The sequence below is a fragment of the Condylostylus longicornis genome, unplaced genomic scaffold (assembly GCF_029603195.1).
Source record: "Condylostylus longicornis isolate FDR11 unplaced genomic scaffold, ASM2960319v2 ptg000001l, whole genome shotgun sequence".
NCBI lineage: Eukaryota > Metazoa > Arthropoda > Insecta > Diptera > Dolichopodidae > Condylostylus > Condylostylus longicornis.
Window position 1 is genome coordinate 7,579,773 of NW_026577970.1, and position 20,386 is coordinate 7,600,158.

A 20,386-nucleotide genomic window follows, 5' to 3' on the forward strand; every position below is an offset into this window, starting at 1 on the left:
TTCATATAATTGGATCTGGTTTAAGATATGTTATATAAGCTCAACTTTTCTCTTATCTTTAAGTTTTATCTTTAATACAAATAATAAAAAAAAATTTCATAGAATTTTTGAATATATTTCAAAAATATTAAATTTCAATTTAAAAATTAAATGCAATTTTAAAATTAAATATCAAAATTCACTAAATAAAATAAATATAATTTTGATATATTCTTCCTAATTTATTTCAAAATAAATTAAAAATAATACGATTTCAAAATATTAAATAAATATTAAAAGATTTAATTTCATTCTGAGAATTAAATAATTATTTTCAATTGATATTTTAGAGTTTTGTTATATTAAAGAAATAAAATGTATGTTAAAATGTATACTTGTAATAAGACATGTCAAAAGTTTGTTAAAGTTTTTCTAAAAAAGTAGATAAAAATTGGTGTAGAAGTAAGAGAGATGCAAAAATTTTCAATACATATTGTCTTCAAGTATGTCCGTCCCAGAGTCATCTGGGACGGACATACCCATTCTATCATGGTCGGATAATTCCGTGTTCTCGCCGCATGTGATAATCACAATGTACAAACTCAAGAAGTTTTTACAGCACTGGCTCAGCTTATGTAGGCAATTTAAACTATTTGCTGTGTATCCTACACAGTGTGATATTAAAAAAAGAAAGGTTCTGATTCTTATGCCGGCAATGAGTTCGATTTTATTCTCAATAGATTGTTTATTTGATATTTTTAGATTTTTGCATAAGCACTCATTTTAATGATGGATTGTTTGAAAACTTTGCTTCAAAAGTTATGTGTATAAAACACACTTCAGTAACTTAATAAAATAACCGATCAAAAGAAACTTGATAATTAGCATTTTTATTATTGGAAAACATCTATTTTTATGATAGTATCAATTATTTTCATACATAAGTGCAATAATTTCATACAAGGTAGATTCGTAATAATTAGTTCTTCCTTAGAATAACAAGGAAAAATGAATTTGTATAATTAAGAAATAAACCTCACTAACTTTAAAAATGATATTGATGAAGATTTATTTAGTATTTTTTAAAAATTTCGAAAAATTAGATGATACAAAATAATATGTTCAAAACATATTGAGTCTTTCAAAATGACTCGTGAATAGTTTTAATATAATTATAGTTTTTCAGTTTTAATAAATTAGTGAATTTCGATTTTCAAATTAAAATTTCGGAATACTTTTGTCGAATATAGATTTTTGACTTAAAATTTTGTTATTTGTACGGGTTGCAATAAAATATGAAGAAATTATTTGAAGAATATTTTTAAAAACAAGAAATAATATTGAGTACATATTCTGGATAGCATAACATATTTTAAAAAAGTTTTGATCTTTTCCTTTTAAAATTTTTTTTCTGTTTATATAATATTTTCTATTACAAAATTTTCCTTTACTTGTTTTAATAATTTTCCAAAAGGTTTTCCATAATTTTATAATTAATTTTTTTAATTTTTTTAATTGTTTATATAATTTTTACTTAAAATTCTAATTTTGACTTTATTTTTATTATTTTCTAAACAATTCTTTTATATTTTACTTTTTTTTTTTTGTTCTGTTTCAAAAGATATAAATTTTGGTTAATTTTGATTTTTGTTTACTTTTTTTTTTTTACTTATTAAATTAAATTTTTTTTGTTTTCAATAATTTGTGTAGTTAATTTGCCTTTGCCTTGTATAGTCTTCTTAAGTAATAAAAAAATTATTAAATTTTTCTACTTTTTTCTTTTTTTATTTTTTACTACTATTAATAGAATATTAATATAATTTTAATTAAGATTTTTATATTACTTGTTTTTTGTTTTGTTGTCAGTTTTTTATTATTTTACCTTAATTAAAATTTTTTTCCATTTATTTTGAATCTTGTTTACGTAAAGTGATGAGATGTAATCTTTTAAAGAATGATGATTTTTGGTCTTTATGCTAGTTGGTTTTCATTAGTCTTTTTAAACGAAAATCATAAACACGTTGACAGAACATTACTTGTTCTGGATTTGTACTTGGTGGCACCTCCCTTGGATTAATATGATTTGGTAATGGTGGAACTATTGATATTGGTTCTTCAATATTTTCTTCAATGGCACGTATTGTGCGACGATATCTGCAAGAAGATTATAGTTGTGTTAAATCTTTATTTTTATATTTTTACACGTTTACATAAAATTCAGAAAATTAAGAGGATACTACTGACAAATATAAGTAACTAATTTGAAATTTTTAGCATTAAATTTTTGAGAAATGAACCTTGTTAATTGCTATCTCGTAAATTTAATAACGTACTTGTATAATACAATCGTATATATGTATAATTTAAATATTCTAAATATGAAAAACATAATATGTTATTTTACCTGCAATATTCACTAAATGTTAAAACATAACATTTATCTTCAATACAGGCAACCGAATTATGATCTCTATGCCTCGAAGCAAATACTTCATCTGAACAATCAATTTCTTGTCTTCCCTGTTCTGTATGTTCAGGTCTGTAATACCATAATAATGACATCATCATTTCACCTGAAATAATAAAAAAAAATTTATATGAGTAAGTAGTTAAAATAAAATAGTTTAATAATAGTATTTTGTTTTATATTTTCTTAAAAATTTTACCATCTTCTGGATTCTCCCAAAGATGTGCTACTTTTGCTACATATGGTAATTCATTCTTTTTTGTTCCAGCTCTTAATAAAACACAATCTCTTGGTCTTATGATATCTCCTTCAGAATGTTTCATTGCAGGATAACATGTTCTTAAAACTAATGGATCATCGCTCTACAAAAACAAACATGAATTATTTGATTTTAGGGATATACAGGGAATTTTAATTATTATTTTAATATTTACATTTAAAAATACTTTTCCCTGGAAAGGTTCACCATCCCATGACCAACCATTATTCCATTTTGGCACAGCATTTGCTTTTCGAGGTATTATTGCAGTTTCAACAAGTTCGTTTGCATGACGTCTTGGACGTTTTCTATTACCAAAACGTGCTCTTGATGTTTTACGTTTTTGCGCTTGATGATGATGATGATGTTGATAATGATGATAATGATTATTAAATTGAGAGGAATTTTGACATTGATGATTTTGTTCAATAAAATAATCATCTGAACTTATATTATTATTATTTTGTACTAATGTTGAAGCAATTTTAGAATGAGTTAATGTTAAATTATTATTACTGTTATCATTACTATTTAAATTGAAACTATCACTAGCTGTGGTATTATTAATATTACTGGCCTCATTTTCATTATTTTTATCATCACTAATCGAATATTCAATTGATAAGGAATTATTATTGTTGTTGTTGTTATTAATAATATCGTTATTATTATTGTTATTGTTATTATATTCTGAAATTGTCTTTGCTAATAAATTTTGTTTCCCATTCAAATTTATTATAGGAACTTCATTTGTTGCTTCTAATATTGATGATGAAGTTGATAATGATGATGATGATGATACCGATGATGATGACGATAATATTGTGGTTGAATTGTTATTATTACTTGTTTCCACATTGATGTTATTATTATTTGCAATTGCTTCAGTATTATTTAATATTTGGTTTGTGTCTTCACTATTGTTTTCAAAGCTAAAAAGTGAATGTGGTGAAGTTTTTGATGTTAACATAGAAGAACGTTTAATATTATTATCTGTGGTAAATTTCTTTGTTGTTGAAATAAATTTTTTCTTATTAAAGGTTTTTGTTTTTGCTTTAAATGTTGAGAGGGAAAGCGCTTTTGTTGTTGCTGTATTATTCTTGTCGAGTTCATTTAATTCAGCAGAATCTGTTAATTTTACAGGTACGCTGCTAATATTAATGTCATTACTGTTATTTGATTTTGATTCAACAAATACAGGTGATGACGATAATGATGATGTTGGAATTAAATTTGATTTCTTGGATTTTAATTTTGTTAATTTGGAAATATTCTTTTTCTTATTTAATGAGGTAGTTGAGGATAAATTATTTTCTAATAAATTATTCTTTTTGCCATCATGTTCATTTTCAGAATGACTCTTAATATTTTCTAAATCAGATTGTAAACTATCACTTAAGTTATTAGAAATCTCTTTGGTTGATAATGCATCAGTTGAAGATGTTTTGTTTTCATTTGTTTCAGATTTTGATCTTGCTTCAGGCTTCTTTGATTTTTTCATTTTACGACATGACTTTGATAATACAGAGGCTGATCGTAGTTCTGGTTCTGAAAAATAACCTTTTGCTACTAATTCAATTGTTAAATCTAATGGAGTTTTAAGATGCTCTTGTCTGTTATTAATAATTTTATCAATATCACTAGCTTCATTATTATCCTGATTCATAATAGACTTATCAGGATGACTTTCGACATTGCATGGTGGTGTTGTTACATTTTCTTTTTCAACTTTATTTTCCAAAGTGCTATTCTCCTGTATAATTGTGTCACTTTTGTCATTATCTGATAATGTTATAATAACATCAGCATCGTCGTTCTCTATAATTTGTACTGGAGATTTTTGCACTTTATTTAACAATTCATTAGTTCTTGCTTCCATCTGTTGTTCTTTTAGCTTCCGTCTCTCCAAAATTCTGATCTTCTTACGATCTTTTAATCTTTGTTTCTGTTCTTCTGTTAATACTAATTTTCTTCTTTTAATACCAATCTTACATGATTGTTTTAAAGCTTTGAAACGGTCTCTTCTATCTAATCTTCGGCTAAGACATAAGTATGATTTTGGTTCAGCTTGTTTAATAAGACTTTTGTAACCATTTTGAGGTGATTTTTTGGTCGATTTTGATGATTCTAGAATTTTCATTCTTCTTATTGATGATAACAATCCAGATGAATGTTGTAAATTACTTGTGTCAGGTTTAATGTCATCTTTAAACATTGAGTCATCAGATAGCATTTCAATTTTATCATCGAAAACTTCAAAAACATCAGGTTCCTCAATTTTAATTACTTGTTTTTCATCATCTAATATAACAACAACATCCTCATCTTCAGTTTTGATATTTTCAGTTTTTATAGGTTGTCCTATACTTGACGGAAAACGTATTGTGCTTGCATTAAGTGTATTTGCTGTTAAATTACAACTTGAAATCGGATGACTAAGTTGTGTAGTATTGTTTGAATTTGGTTGTATAATTGATTCAGCAGGTGTTGCGAATTGACTTGGATGATTTAAAAATAAATTTGCATTATGTTGATTAAATACCTAAAACGAAATAGAAAGAATTGAATTTTTGTTAAGTTATTTTTCTTAACATTTTAGTAATAAGTTTTTTAGTAAATAACATGTTAGTAATAGAAAAAATCTTACTTGAGCATTCGGATGTTGATGTTGAATATTAGGTGCTATAGCAGCTGCGGCTGCTGGTCCATACATCATTTCTCTTGCCATTGTTTTACCAATTCTAGCTTTGCGACCAATTAAATTACAATTTTGAGATCCTGATAAAATTGGTTCAATTCTTTGCTGTTCCTCAATTGTTAATTGAACTGATGGTACATTTTCTAAATTGGCCGCAGCTGGTGTTATAGTAGCTGCCTTTTCAGTTGAATCTGGTATTGTTGGTAAACCTGTTGAACCTCTAGCTGGACTAATTGTCATTTCTCTCTCTAATTCTAATAACTTATCATTAACGGTATAACTTTTAATCGGAGGTGATAATGTTTTAGAACTATTTTTATTTATACTGTTACTATTATCATTATTGGTATTAATAATATTATTACTACTGTTATTCTCATATTGATGAGAATCTCTACAATTATTATCACTGCTGCTTATCGTTCTAATACCAACACTATTATTATTATTGTTAAGATTATTGATATTACAAATGTTATTATTACTGTTATTACTATTATTATTATTACTGACAACATGACTAGTAATTGCGGATGACAGTGAATTTGTTGATGTTGACGTTCCTGCAACTCCTGAAATACATTGTGCAGTTGCATTTCCTGTTGTTATTAAATCATTTGTAATAATACCATCCGGAATTTCAGTTTTCATTTCCATTGTTGATGTAGTAGATGGTGGTGGTTCAGTGATTTCGATTTTGCACGCGTGTAAATGACGATGATGCAAATGTTGATGGTTGATCGTTGATGATGCAGCAATATCAATTGAATTATTATTACTATTTGTTAAATTATGATTTTTTACTGGGCCCTTATTGGATTTAAGGTTTTGTGTGTTATTTGTATGATGGTTGTGATGGTAGCTATTGTGATTTTGGTTGTTGTTGCCAGCAATATTATTCATTGGATTATTAATCATATTGCCGTTCATTGCAGATAAATTCATGTTATTATTGTTGATCATAGCTGCTGGTGAACTGTTCATCGTATTGTTGATATTCAACATTTTCATGTCCCCCGACGTATTCATAATTGTTGCCGAATTCGTCAGATTGTTGTTCATTGTGTTGCTGTTGTTGTTGCTGTTGTTCACCATTAGATTGCTGTTGTTGCTGCTACCAATAAGAGGCCCAGTAAGGACGTTTTTTGGACACGATTGCATTGGACACGGACATGCGGGTGGATATTCTATAAAAAGAAAATGGTCAAATATAATATTTTTATGAAAATAGTTTTTTTGAAATTTTTTAAAAACTTTTTTGGATTTTGTTCGTAAATTATAAAAAACGAACACATTTTTTCTGTTTTTCGATATTTGGATCATACTTTTGCTTACCAATATATGAGGGCTGCAAACCGCGTGAAAAACATTGATTGTTATTGCCCCCGCCACCGGAGCCTCCTCCTCCACCACCAGGACTATAGCCCGTGTAAAAACTAGGTGGACCTGGATAATGATCCATGTGTTGTGGGGGTGGTGGTAAAGGCGGTAATGCCTGTCCAGCTGGCACTAATTGTCCACTTGGTGGTGGTTGGGTTTGTTGTGATTGTGCTATCTGTGCACTGTTTGGAGGTTGATTTGGTCCAGTTCCTTGTGTTGGATCCACATATAAATCTGTTGCGGGTGGTCCAGGGGGTGGACCTGGTTGATAATATGGTCCAGTTGGTTGATATCGGCGATATTGATGATGCGCTGCCGCAGCAGCTGCTGCTTGGCTATAACTTTTTGAAGCCGGAAAATATGGTTGATATGGGGTAGTATAACATACTTCCCCTGGATGATATGGTGAATAATAACCGGGTGGATATGCAGATGGATAATGCATCTGATGCATTGATCTCGTATAAGCTGCCGCAGCCGCAGCAGCAGCTGCAGCTTGTTGTTGTTGCTGTTGTGCTGTAGCTAAGACAGACAATTGTTGCTGTGATACTGAACTTGTATTATTTGCTTGTTGTGAGTTTTGATTTTGTGTTGGTCCACCTATTGATGATGGATATCGGAATGTTGCTAAATCACCACCAGTTATTAAAACATCGCTATCTGTACTTTCAGCAGCTGATGTTGATTGTGGAGGTTGTTGTAATTGTGTTTCGTTATCAGGTGTAACATCTATTGTATTTGGTAATTGCTTGATGGCTACTGGTGCAGCTGGTTGAATTCCAGTACCTATTTGGGATGGTGGAGCAATAACATGAGAATGAATCAAGGGACCAGCCGGTTGATAGTAGCCTAAAAATAATTAAATAAATGTAAAAAATAATTTAAAAGAAAAAATAATAATTTTAATAGTATTTTAACTGCGTCATTGTCAATTTTTATATTCTTTAATTTGGATTACATAATTGTATACATTATAAATATCTATCAGATGAAATTATATTCCGAAATATTCCGATTGAAAAATTTTTCCCATTTTATTTAGCATGATTTCAAAAGCCATTTAGATTATTATAATTATTTTAGTTTTTATTTTCCCTAACTAAATTGATCTACACTCTATTAGATATATTAGAGACGCTAGATGGTCTGATAGATATTAAATATATTGCATTAAGTAAAACGGTAACGACCAAAACACACAGCCTATCTGGGCCCAGTATAACAATATTATCACAATGATAAAGTTTCCCATTTGAAATGTGAATGCTATAAACACTACTAAAATGTTTCATACACTTAAATCAACAATTTTTTTTAAATAAGAAGCTCGTTAAAGTAGTTTTTTCAAAGTTTAGAGCTTGAATAATTTTTAAGTTCGGACGAACACATTTTTTTAATTCGACTGTGGCCTGCTTATACAAAATAATAATATGCAAAATAAGAAGAGACATTCTTAAATATTTACAAAAATGATCCGTTGTTTGGTAAAATAAGTAAAGGAGTGAAAACCAGAATCCAGGTATTCCGATACTCGAAAGGAACTCCTAAGAAACATTAATTACGTATAAGAAGTTTCCTGCTTATATTATTTTTTTGTTCTTATGTTTATTGCATCAAAGTAATATGTCAGATTTCTTAAATTTTCGATGTTCGTCCCATTTTTCAAAAAAAACACATCAAATGCTAAGCTAAATTAAATCGTTATTTATCATCTTCAGATCATAAAATACGTATAAGCCCATATTTTGAAATCAAAATTCTTGGCATTCTTACAATGTGAATTCACAACTTACATAATGTTTTGACACTTCTTAACATATTATGTAATTAATGCCTCTGCATGATAAAGAGAACAAAATAACATCTTACAAATTACTTTTTTTTTCTGAAAGTAGAAAAAATTTTCTCGCTTAAGCAACTTTTCTCTTTTCCCTTCACTTTTACTTCTAAGCCACGTTTTCGTTTTCTTTTCTCTTTTTCGTGTATAGCCTACAGTGTCAGATTTAATTTTTCACATCTTGTTTAACATTTTTAAAATATGTTTATTGGAATCAACAAAAAAAGGGTAGTAAATAAATTGTTTTATTTTTTGGTAACTTGTAAATCAATTTTGTATGAACATAATTTTTGGTCATACAAAAAAAAAAAAGGTTTCTAAATATACAAGTTCATATTTTTAAAAGTTTTCGAAATTAATTAAAATTTTAGATTAATTTGAATTTGTCCGAAAATTTTTTATACCATAGCAGAAACAATATTTGCAATGAGAATGAACAGATGAGCAAGATCTAAAAAATTTATATTAATTTTTTACATTGGAAGCTGGGCAGCAATTTGGCTGTAGGGGTTGAACAGTTAGAATAGTGATGGCGAAGAATCGAAGTCAGTTAAGTGGAATCCAATAATAGAATTATAATCGAAAAGTCGTGACCGAAAATTAATGACCGGGGAAATCAAGAATTCGAAGAATTGAACTAAAGAAATCGCCGAATGGGAATCAGTATATTTTGAAAATTTATATATAATTATAAAGGTTGGAGTTGGAAATTATAAAATAGCGATTGAATTTTCGATAGTAGATGCATAAAACGAGGTCGCAAAAAATTTCTTATTAAAAAAAATTACTTCATGTTAGGAATTTAGTTTTACCATTCAAAATAGAACGGTATCAGAAAAAAAAAGCCCTAATTATTTTAAATTATGTAGGTAGACAGATCCGGGCAATTGACGAATACTTTCATAACAAAAATATCGCCATCTTTATAACAAAAATGTCTTTTGCAACTACTCGTACTTTTACTTTTTTTGAAGCTATCAATGACAAAAGATGATTATTTTGCAAAAAAATTACAAGCAATTCCTAAAAAATTCAATATTTAAAATATTGGAAAATTTGTTGCACGAATAGAACCAGTCAGACTAGTCAGAAATAATCAAATTAAAATTTAGCTTATTTTATTTTTAAAATACAATTAAATAAGAAAAGATTAATCTATAACAAAACATTAAAAAATAATAATCATTGATTCCCTGACGATGAGCAATGAAAATCTCTACGGGATTCAAAACCATAATACTCTATATGCTTACACACATAAGTTTTTTTATATAGTTGCAAGTAGATTAGATGCAACTGTATGGGTTTTTTCTTATTCTCCTATACTTACAACCATATTATGAACTGAAACGATAACCTATCGAAATGAAATGACCGTGTAAATATTGTAAAGCAAACTTATAGGTAATTAAAATCAAATCTAAGATTAAGTATATTTTTTGCTTCTCTCTCTTTTATTTTTTTTAACAATAAATAGAGTCTTTAAACATTATTTAAAAGATACAATGCCGAAAAGTATAGTAACACATAAGCGACTTAAAAAATTTCAAATATAATAAATAAAATTCTGATTTGAAAGAAGAAAAAAAGAATATTGAAAAAATTTTATGTTTCTTAAACGTTTAAAACTGGTTATTCTAAAATTGAATTTTGAGTCATTATGCCGGTAGTGGTATAAAATTCTAAGCTTAATTATATTCTAATTCTATTCTAATTAATTCTAAGGTACCCGAACCTGCCAAGCAATTCCACTAAAACTTCGCAAATATATCTGATCTATAATTGGACACACAACTGCCAAGTTTCATGAATTTGACTTTATTATTTTTCCAAATATTTAAACTTAGCTTTTGGAGTTGTATGGCAGGTACCCGAACCTGTCAAGCAATTCCACTAAAACTTCACAGGTATATCTGATCTATAATTGGACACACAACTGCCAAGTTTCATGAATCTAACTTCGTTATTTTTCCAAATATTTAAAGTAAGCTTTTGGACTTGTATGGGAGCTACTCGAACCTGTCAAGCAATTCCACAAAAACTTCAGAAATATCTTTGACCTATAATTGGACACACGACTGCCAAGTTTCATGAATCTGACTTTATTATTTTGGCGATTATAAAAAATTTGCTTTTGGAGTTGTATGGCAGCCACCCGAACCGGTGCAGCTATCTCATTAGAATTTTTAGAGCATATGTAGAATATAATTGGACACATGTATACAAAATTTTACATTTGTACCTTTATTAGTTTTTGAAATAATTAAAATAAACTCTTTAAGTTGTATGGCAGCTACCCGAACCCGTTGTCCGAATTGGTCCAATAACAATAGGGTTCGTCCTTGGCACAAAAGAAAAAACTTGTGAAAGTTTGGTGTCGATTGCATTATTCGTTTTTGAGTTATCGTGCGATCGGACGAACGGACGGACGGACGGACGGACGGACGGACATGTCTAAATCAACGCAGAATTTTACGCTGAGCAAGAATATATATATATGTCCATACCGCAGGTGACTCCTTCAAGTAGTTACAAATTCCATACCAAAGTTAATATACCCTTCACGAAGTGCAGGGTATAAAAAGGCACCCAGAGGAGACTTAGAAGATCCAACAAATCCAAAAACAGACAAAGTACAATTATTTATTTTTAAAGATTTTAATTTTAGAATTTAATCGCAAAACTAAACAATAACCAATCTTCTATGCTCATCAATATTTAAACACTCTCTACGCTATTCGGCTTAGTTCGGAAAATTTTTTTTCCGAAATATTTTAGCCAAGGATTTTTTTAATATCTCATAGTTTATATTGTGAGTACCATTAGGCATGTATGAGGCGTTCGTATATAAATTTTCATTTGTCTGTTTTATTTTTTTTTATATTTTTTCACATAGCTTCTATTTTTCTTTTTTTTTTTTTTTACAGCGTCTAATTATTTTATCTCTTGCTTGTGTGTATTTTTATTCGATTTTTTTTTTATATTCGTCATAGTCTTCTTAATACCATAGCACAAAAGTTAAACGCGCGAGAAAATAATTTAAAAAAGCTCATGGGTGTTGGAGCAAAAAAAAATAAGCGTTGAATTTTTATTCATTTTGATTTTTTTTTTTCTAATATATAAAAAAAAAACTTATGGTGAAGGGTTCACTGACATTTGACTTTAAAAAATACGGTTGGTCAAAAAAATGAACTATTATTATTAAAATATTTTTATTGAAAAAAAAACTAACAAACACCACAAAAAGTGTGGTTACTTAATATTTAAAAGAACAATAATTTAAGAATAGACAACAACAAAAAAACATAAAGTAAGGTCAAACTAAGAGCTTGCAAAGTAGCACTTTTCTCTTGACTAATGAAAATAATTCTAAATTTTTTATATTACTCACTCTGGGCTTCTATGTTGTTAAAAAAAACACTTCCGCTGCAGTGTTTCATATTCTAAATTGCATTTCAAAGGCTTTCAACAATGTAGTAAGTTCCAAATACTTTGGAAGTCGTTTTGAATACGCAGATAAAAACACAGAGAGTGCCTTGAAAAATTTTGCTTTTCATAAATTTTTTTTAAGTGGTACTGATACTGTTTGCTAAATTTTTAAACATTACTTATTTTGGCAATCTATCAAAACAAGTTTTAATGAGATTTAAAAACTTTTTTTTTTTAACCCCCCTCATTTTCATATTCCAAAATATATCAGTTTATTGCATGCATTTAGGCTGACACAAACAGTATTAAAATAATTTAAAGGTTAATTGCGTGAACTGAAATAAACGATTTTACTTTTTAATTGCATGGTATTTTGGGAAGCTTCTAATTATATCGGAAATATAAGGCGCCAAAAATTCAAATTTTACAAATTTCGAAGAACACTAACTTGGAGGTGAAAAAGAATTTTCTTCTAACGAAATTATTAGTATCTAAAAACTACCAAATTTTCAGATGTCTAGAAGTTCAAATATGCTATGCCACTATTTCTTTGCCTTGCCGGAAATTAAAAAATGTTTGTGTTTGCTTTGTAATAAGTAATAAAAAAATTACATTTTTACAACTTTGTTTGGGACTATAACGTCTAAAAAGGGAAAGTAAGTAAAAATTTTCTTCAACGGCAATAAGTTTCTAGTAAATATCTATGTACATTTGAAATGTCAGCTTTTTATCTTCAACGGTGTACAAGGTTTGTAAACACTCCACGGACGAACAGAAGGACAGACCCAAAGTACTAAGAATTTTTTTCTCAATTTTTGAAAAAGTGCTAAAAACAAATAAGAAAACAAAAAAAAAAAAGAACACAATTATATTCTAATATGTAAAAATTTAAACTGTTATAAAAGTTTTTTTGTTATGATGGCAAAAAGATCACAGAGCATTTTAAAAGATTTTCAAAAATTAAAATTTTATGTTTTGCGAGATGAAAGATTTTTTTAGAAATTTTGCAAATTGCAATAAAAATTTTATTTTTATAACAATTTAAAATTCAGTTCCAAGGATAGAATACTCAGTAATTATGTAGGTGAATTTTACTATTATTGCGGGCTTAAATGTTTCATTTTTTCAAAATGAATTCAAGATAATTCAATTGAATTATTTACTTAATTGGTCGGACTTGAACGAAAGTAAATTTATTTTTATTTACATAGATATATTATGTTAAGCTGTATTGTTTATTTTTTACTATCCTGCTGTAATTGAGATCTTACAATTCATAATAAAATATTCTATAGCTTTAACGGAAGGTTTTACTATTGTCAAAAATGAAAATATGGCAAGATTGAAAAAAATTATGGCAAGACTTTTTAAAATAATATTATACTTATACAATGTTCTTTTCGAAATTTACAGAATTTTTCAACAACAACCCAACAACACTTCAAGTGATGCATTTATAGAGAATATGTGAGATTGTTTTTGATCTGAAGTGAAGAAATCTGGCAGAAAAACGCAACCAGATTGAATACAGAAAATTCCGCCACTAGTTTCTAAAAATTTCCTGTCCTAATATCAATAGTTTGAGGTTTATTCCCTTGTGAAATAAAAGGACCCCTCATTAGACCGTAATAAATTTTAATTCAGTCTTCTTCTGACTTAAATTTTCTGACAATTTTAATTCAGTTTTATTAAAAAGTGTTATAATTATAATTTTTTGACAAGTTGTATTAATTTAAACATATAGACCTTGATGTTGTCAGAAAATTACAGTAATTTTGAGTTTTTTTTTTAATCATATTATTTTAAAACTTAACCTCGAAGGCTCATTAGTTATTAAAATGTAAATGATTTTTTTTTAAATTTTTGTATCCGGAAGAGACCTATAAAAATATAACACCATATACAACGCCATATTTTCAGTTTGATTCAGGTTACTGCGTTTTTACTACTACTACCGTGACGATGCTACTTACATAAATATCCGTGGAGATATTCTTCTCTGATGCGCAGCCCTCTGTGGTTTGAAAATTTTTTAAATAAAATTAAATTTTAGTACAATAACAAGTTTCGATTTAACTGGTCGAAAAATTAACTGATTCCGGCAGAGCCTTTAGATCATTCATAATTCTTCAGCGAATTGAAATAAAAAATTATTGAAAAGTAAAAATAAATGTGATTTACTAAATTAAGGATAGAAAATCGTGAAATTTTTTTCATTTTATAAAAATAAAGCATTTTCATAATATAAAAAATTAATTCAGATCACGAAAAATGTAGTAAGATATTATGTGCATCAGGGTGTAGTAAAAAGCTCCTTTTGCAGTAGATAAATACTAATATTTTGAATATTTTGAAGGCAAAATATCTCTGCTTGCTACTAGCCTCAACTCACTTTATTGCTTCCAAAATTTTAATATTATTCAAATGTCATATTACGTGATGAATATATTGGGTAAGTCACAATGCATAATTCTTTATTGTTTTGCTCAATTTTCTATTGTATACGTACTCATATACTTTTACCCATTCATCTTATCTTTATTATTTTCTTTTATTTGCTGTATGATGCTGCGATAATGCTTCGTTGCTAATTTTCTTTTTTTTTTTCCAACCCATAATTTTTCTTTTATGCTTGTTTGTATATGTGTAGCTCTTTATGGTTTTATTATAATTTGCTTTCTAAGTAAAATTTTTTTTGTATTTTCCTATAAATTTTCTATTGCACATTTTTTATCCAATATTACAATTGAATGGTATAAAAAAAATCAGAAAAGATTCATCAGTCTTCTGCAAGCCTTACATATATAATTACCGACCGTATTGTGTAAACAATAGGTAGGTTATGTGATGGCAACAAATTTTGCATATCGAGTTTTCGGTGGGAACGTACTTCTCCATAGTAGGGAAGTGTAAATAAACTATTTTTAGCAACCTGTCGGTCCGTCGGTCTGTCGGTCTGTCGGTCTGTCGGTCTGTCGGTCTGTCGGTCTGTGTGTGCACGCGTGTATCTCAAGTTCGACTGAACCGATTTTGATGAAATTTTATATGTAAGTTTATTTCCACCATGGGACGGATCGATCAACTTTTGGTATATATCAGGCCTCGGGAACTGCACTTTTTAGCGGGCCTGTTTTACATTTTTGAGCATATTGAAGAACATATTCAACCGATTTACTTGAAATTTAATATATAAGTTTTGATCTACCGGCGATGAAACCTCCTAACTTTTGGAAGAAATCAGGCGTCAGCAACTGGACGTTTACTACGGGCCAAATATACATTTTTGTGTATATAAAGAGAAATAATCAACCGATTTCATTGAAATTTAATATGTAAATTCCTCGTATGAAAACTATGAACATATAAATTTTTTGGAAAGATCAGGGCTCGAAAACTGATTTGCGGGCCGATTTTACATTTTTCACCATTTTGAAGAAAATATTCAACCGATTTACTTGAAATTTCATATATGAGCTTTGTTCCTAGCTTTTGGAACAAATCAGGCATCGGCAACTGGACGTTTACTACGGGCCAAATATACATTTTTGTGTATATAAACAGAAATAATCAACCGATTTCATTGAAATTTAATATTTGAATTCCTTGTATTAAAACAATGAACATGTAAATTTTTTGGAAAGATCAGGTCTCGAAAACTGATCTGCGGGCCGATTTTACATTTTTCACCATATCTACGGAACGAATTGATGGAGTTTCTTGAAATTTGATATTTGAGTTCTGGTTGTTACCGAAACTAACTTGCGAGCATTTCAGGGAATTCGGGTAATAAGAGCCAAATTTACATTTTTCTAGGTATGTTAACTATAAGCTTACTAATGTCCTAAAAATTGAAAAGAAGTATTTAACAGACATTTTTATAATATTCTGTAACACTTTCACTTAACTAGACAATACACAATGCGGTCGGTTATGTGCTGACCACATCAGATTTTTTTTTTTTTTGTATTTGATTCATTGAAGCTCAAGTTTGTGGTGTTATCGAGAAGAAAAAATTTATCGAAATCAGATTGAAAGGTGACAAGTGCTTGGCTTTCTTTTTTCTTTCTGTATACGTTTTTTTTCTTTGTTTGTAATCAGAATACTATAAAATGCAATTCTACTGCTACTGTGCTCCCTCTATTTATTTTTTTTCTCTAATTTTATTAATAAGTATAGTGTTGTATATAATCTTATGTATGTATATGTGTCTTTGATAATAATTTATAAAGGGTTATAAGCACAAACATTGCCATCTAGAATTAAAATATTTTAAGTGATATAATTTGAAAATTTTATAACAAAGTGAATTTGAATGAAATTTTAAATTATTGGTAGAGATCATGATAGCGGAGCGAATTTCTATTTTAATAATCTATTTTGTTGTAAATACTGATTCGAAGATAAACTATTTTTTAGCTAGTGAGAATGTCAAAAAATATGTATACCTATAAAACAATTGATAATTTTTTAATAATATTTTTTATTGATTTTAAAAGGCAAGCACAACAATCTATTTAATACTCAGGTCAAGTCTTAATTAAAGGCGACAATATTATATTTAAATAATATTCATTGCTTTTAATTTCAGTGATCAATAACTTTCGAAAAAATAAGTGAGGTCATTGGGAATATGATAACAATTTTCTGTTAATTTTCTGTTATACGTTAAGTGGTACTTAAAAAAATCATTGACTTGCAAGATAACTGAAAATATACGTTGCTCTAAGCGAAATAAACTTAAGAGATTCAAGTACTAGGAAATTATTATTAGTAGAAATATTTATAAATATACTAGCGTATTGCAGCACAGAATTTGAAATTTGCAGAAATTTGAATGCTCTATAATGCTCTAATTTAATTAAACTGCCGATGATTAATTATTTAATTACCGATGATCTCTAATTCTAAAGTATTCATAAGAAATTGTACTTTTGAAATTTTGTCAACTATGAGTCGCAACTATGATTTTGCAACTATGAGTCACATATTTTTTTCCGTTAAAACTATGTACATCAGCTGTCGGCAAATTGTAGCCCATGAACAGCGAACAGCATACGATCTTTAACTTGGGCAGCATTCAACTCTGAAATGCGGCCGATCATTCTGCTTGCAAGAACAAAAATATGCGATTGCGACTATTAAAATCTGAAAAATGATAGATAATGTAGCTATATATGTAGGTACATAAAATTCCGTACAAATTTATTATTTGTCAAAACAAAACAATCAATAAAGTCAATGGAAAATGTCATTTCTTCTTGTAAGTATAGGTACAGTAAAAAACTCAAGTGGCCCGTCTTAATATTTACATAGTACATATTTACCCATAACCAACAAAAATTTTCCGGCGCTTGATGTATATGATTTACTTCTGTCTAACCCTTCCTAAACCTATAAGATGACAATAAAATTATGTGCTTGCAGTTAATAAACATGAAAATTTCATTTCATCTCTACTGATTTGTACAAAATTCTAAATTTTAAACCACAAAAAAAAATTTAAAAATCAAAAATTTCCAAATCAAATTTTCTCAAAACTTAAAATTTTGGAACTTATGGGAATTTTCCGAAAACGATGCGGTATTGGTGCATATATTTTTTATATATAATTTATGTACACATATGTACGTATGTACACAATATGTAATAAATAGTCGTATTTTACCAAAAAAAAAAATAAAACCCATTGTTATGTAAAATGCAGTAACAAAATATGAAAAGAGATACAACAAAAAAAAAAAAAAAAAAATAATAAAATAAGAGAAAAACACACACAAAAGTAAAAAAGTGCAAGCATTAAAATTGAATTGCACTTTAATGGAGGAACCCTTCACAATATTTATAAAGTATTTTAAGATATACGTACATACATACGTACATACATCTATTTTTATATTATATAACAAAAAATCAATGTTCATTTAATGCACATTTACTGTACGGGGTGTGTATGCGATAAAGTTCAAATAATTTCATTAATGATTTTTTGATTAATTTTCAGCAAAAAGATGTACAAGGGGGGTGGGGAGGCTAAAAATTTTTTGAGCTACAGCCTGTTGAAAAAAAGGCACCAGCTTTTTGCAGCATATAAATAAATGTTTATAACTTCAGAACCATGCGACATAGAGTAAATATCGGGAACTGGTTTCAAAGGCGTTTGATTGCTCTTTATTTTCAGTTTTATAATCAATTTGATTTGAGCCATAGTTTTCGATGCCGTTTTTTTTTTTTTTTGTAAAATTCGAAATTTATCGAAAATTTGTGTTAATTTTTTTTTTTAATTATTTTCCACCTAATGCGAAACACCCTGTATATATTCATAAAATATGAACTATGTTTATGATCACAACAAAGAAATGAATGAAAATTATTACTATGGGCTGAAAATCTATAAAGGAAAATAAAAACAAATAACAAATATTTGCCTTTTTGCTTTTTTTTTTGGTTTTTCTATTAAAGACGTGATTTTTTTTCCCCCAACATTTTTAAAATGATTTTCATTGCATTTTTTCGGAATATTCTTTTAATAGACATATCTTTTCTGTACCGGATGGTAATACTAGTATTGAGAACGTGAGTTGCTTGTAATGTTTATTAATGAATGAATTTGAAAAGAATTTGAAAATAAAAAGAAATGAACAATAAAAAATCATAAATGTAAGAGTATTGGAAAAACGGATTCACACATTATAGAAAATAGAAAAAAGAAAGGATTATGAAATTAAAATTTTTTTTTGTAAAGTAACAAAAAACGGAAAATCCCTTCACTTTAAAAATTTTTTTAATTTTTTTTTTTAATTTATTTTTAATTAACTCTGAAAAAAATTTGAAAATTCTTTGAAATTATAAAAATTTTAATGAACTGAAGTTAAAATTCTGAAATGGAAATTTAAACCAACAATTTTTGGGTCTTTATACAGCATAGTAATCTTTCTACAGTATTATGAAACGTTAGAAATTATGGTCTGAAATATAGATATAAACGCATGTTTTTGATCAACGTCGAATTCTGAGTCGATTTAAGCATGTATGTCCGTAAATCCGTCCCAACGATAACTCAAAAACTAATTGAGCTAAGCAAACTAAATTTTCACAAATGATAGTAAATGCCAGTAACCTATTTAAATTGTATGTGATAAAGGCAGTGGTTCAGGTAGCTGCCTTACAACTGCAAAACTTATTTTGCTTTATCTCAGAATTATGGAAACTATATAATTGAAATTCGGCACAAGTAAATATAATTTATTAGGGCTATTGTGTTTTATAAAAGTAGTTGAAATTTCTTGACTTGTGATGGTAGCTGCATTTCAGTGCTGAGAATTTGCAAAAACGAAAAAAAAAAAACAAGATTACGTATGAAACACTGTTTCAATCAACACAACACTCAAAATCATTCAATTGTACGGGTATTGCAGAGAGTTGACACTGTCAACTCTACCTATCCTGTTTTTTTTTTTAATATTAAAAATATTTGGTAAATTTTCTAGTTTTTTCTTTTTGTCCCAATAATTTTATACAAAACTTTTTAAAGGTTTTTAGAGATCGTGTTATTTTAATTGAAGTAATAAAATATCTTTTGAGGATGTAGAACAAAAATTCGCTTGCTGACAAATTTAATTTGCAGAATTTTAAATGTAAAATAAAAAGAAACTAGAAATTTTAAATTTTGGCTTGAAACTTAGATTCCATTCCATTTAATTTAAAAAAAAATCATTTAATTTTTCTCGATAAAATTCAAAAACTCATACCTGAATAAAATTATTGCAATATATTTAATCTTACAAGCAGTTTTCCATGACTTACCTGTAATTAAAAAGAAATTATTAAAATTAGTATAATTATATTAAATATAAATTTAATTATTAAATAAAAATATTTTCTTCATACGTTCTCATATAAGTAAATTACACCTTATTTAAATGCGATAATATTTTTAAATTTTCATTTAATAAGAGAGTAGAGAGAATACTAAAAAACCTTGAGGTGACCATAGACCTTTTACTTCATTCTAATACTAACCGAGAATTTATAATGCCGAAAAACATCTGAAATTTCCTTTCGATAACGAAATTAAAATTAAAAATAGTTGATTTAGGATATTTTTTTATTAACTTTTTATGACATATTTTTATAAACTTCTGAAACTTGTCACATTTCAGGAGGCTAGAGTTCAATTTTACTATCGATTTTATTATTTCCATTATAAAGAGAAATAGGCAACTAATTTGAGTTTTAAATATCATATTTGAGTACACGTTAATATAGCAATGTACTATTAAAATTGCAGCTAATTTTATGACTCAGATATAGAAAATTTTATATAGGGGCCGTTGTAAT

At 27.9% G+C, this 20,386-nt stretch overlaps 1 protein-coding gene across 2 annotated transcripts in view; it reads right to left on the reverse strand.

Moving 5' to 3' along the window:
• Positions 1 to 1,162: 1,162 nt before the first annotated feature.
• Positions 1,163 to 20,386, reverse strand: part of LOC129613167 (probable WRKY transcription factor protein 1) — a 33,852-nt gene continuing 14,628 nt past the window's right edge. Inside the window, exons 2-8 of one of the 2 annotated variants that reach the window (XM_055527245.1) lie at positions 6,739 to 7,632; positions 6,033 to 6,590; positions 5,353 to 5,975; positions 2,881 to 5,247; positions 2,646 to 2,808; positions 2,384 to 2,552; positions 1,163 to 2,133 (exon numbers count right to left, since the gene is read on the reverse strand). In XM_055527245.1, the coding sequence (XP_055383220.1) occupies positions 1,956 to 2,133; positions 2,384 to 2,552; positions 2,646 to 2,808; positions 2,881 to 5,247; positions 5,353 to 5,975; positions 6,033 to 6,590; positions 6,739 to 7,632 (4,952 nt within the window). In that variant the 3' untranslated portion in view covers positions 1,163 to 1,955. Of the gene's footprint in view, positions 2,134 to 2,383; positions 2,553 to 2,645; positions 2,809 to 2,880; positions 5,248 to 5,352; positions 6,591 to 6,738; positions 7,633 to 20,386 lie in introns of both variants that reach the window. The other variant, XM_055527166.1, reaches the window with a different exon arrangement.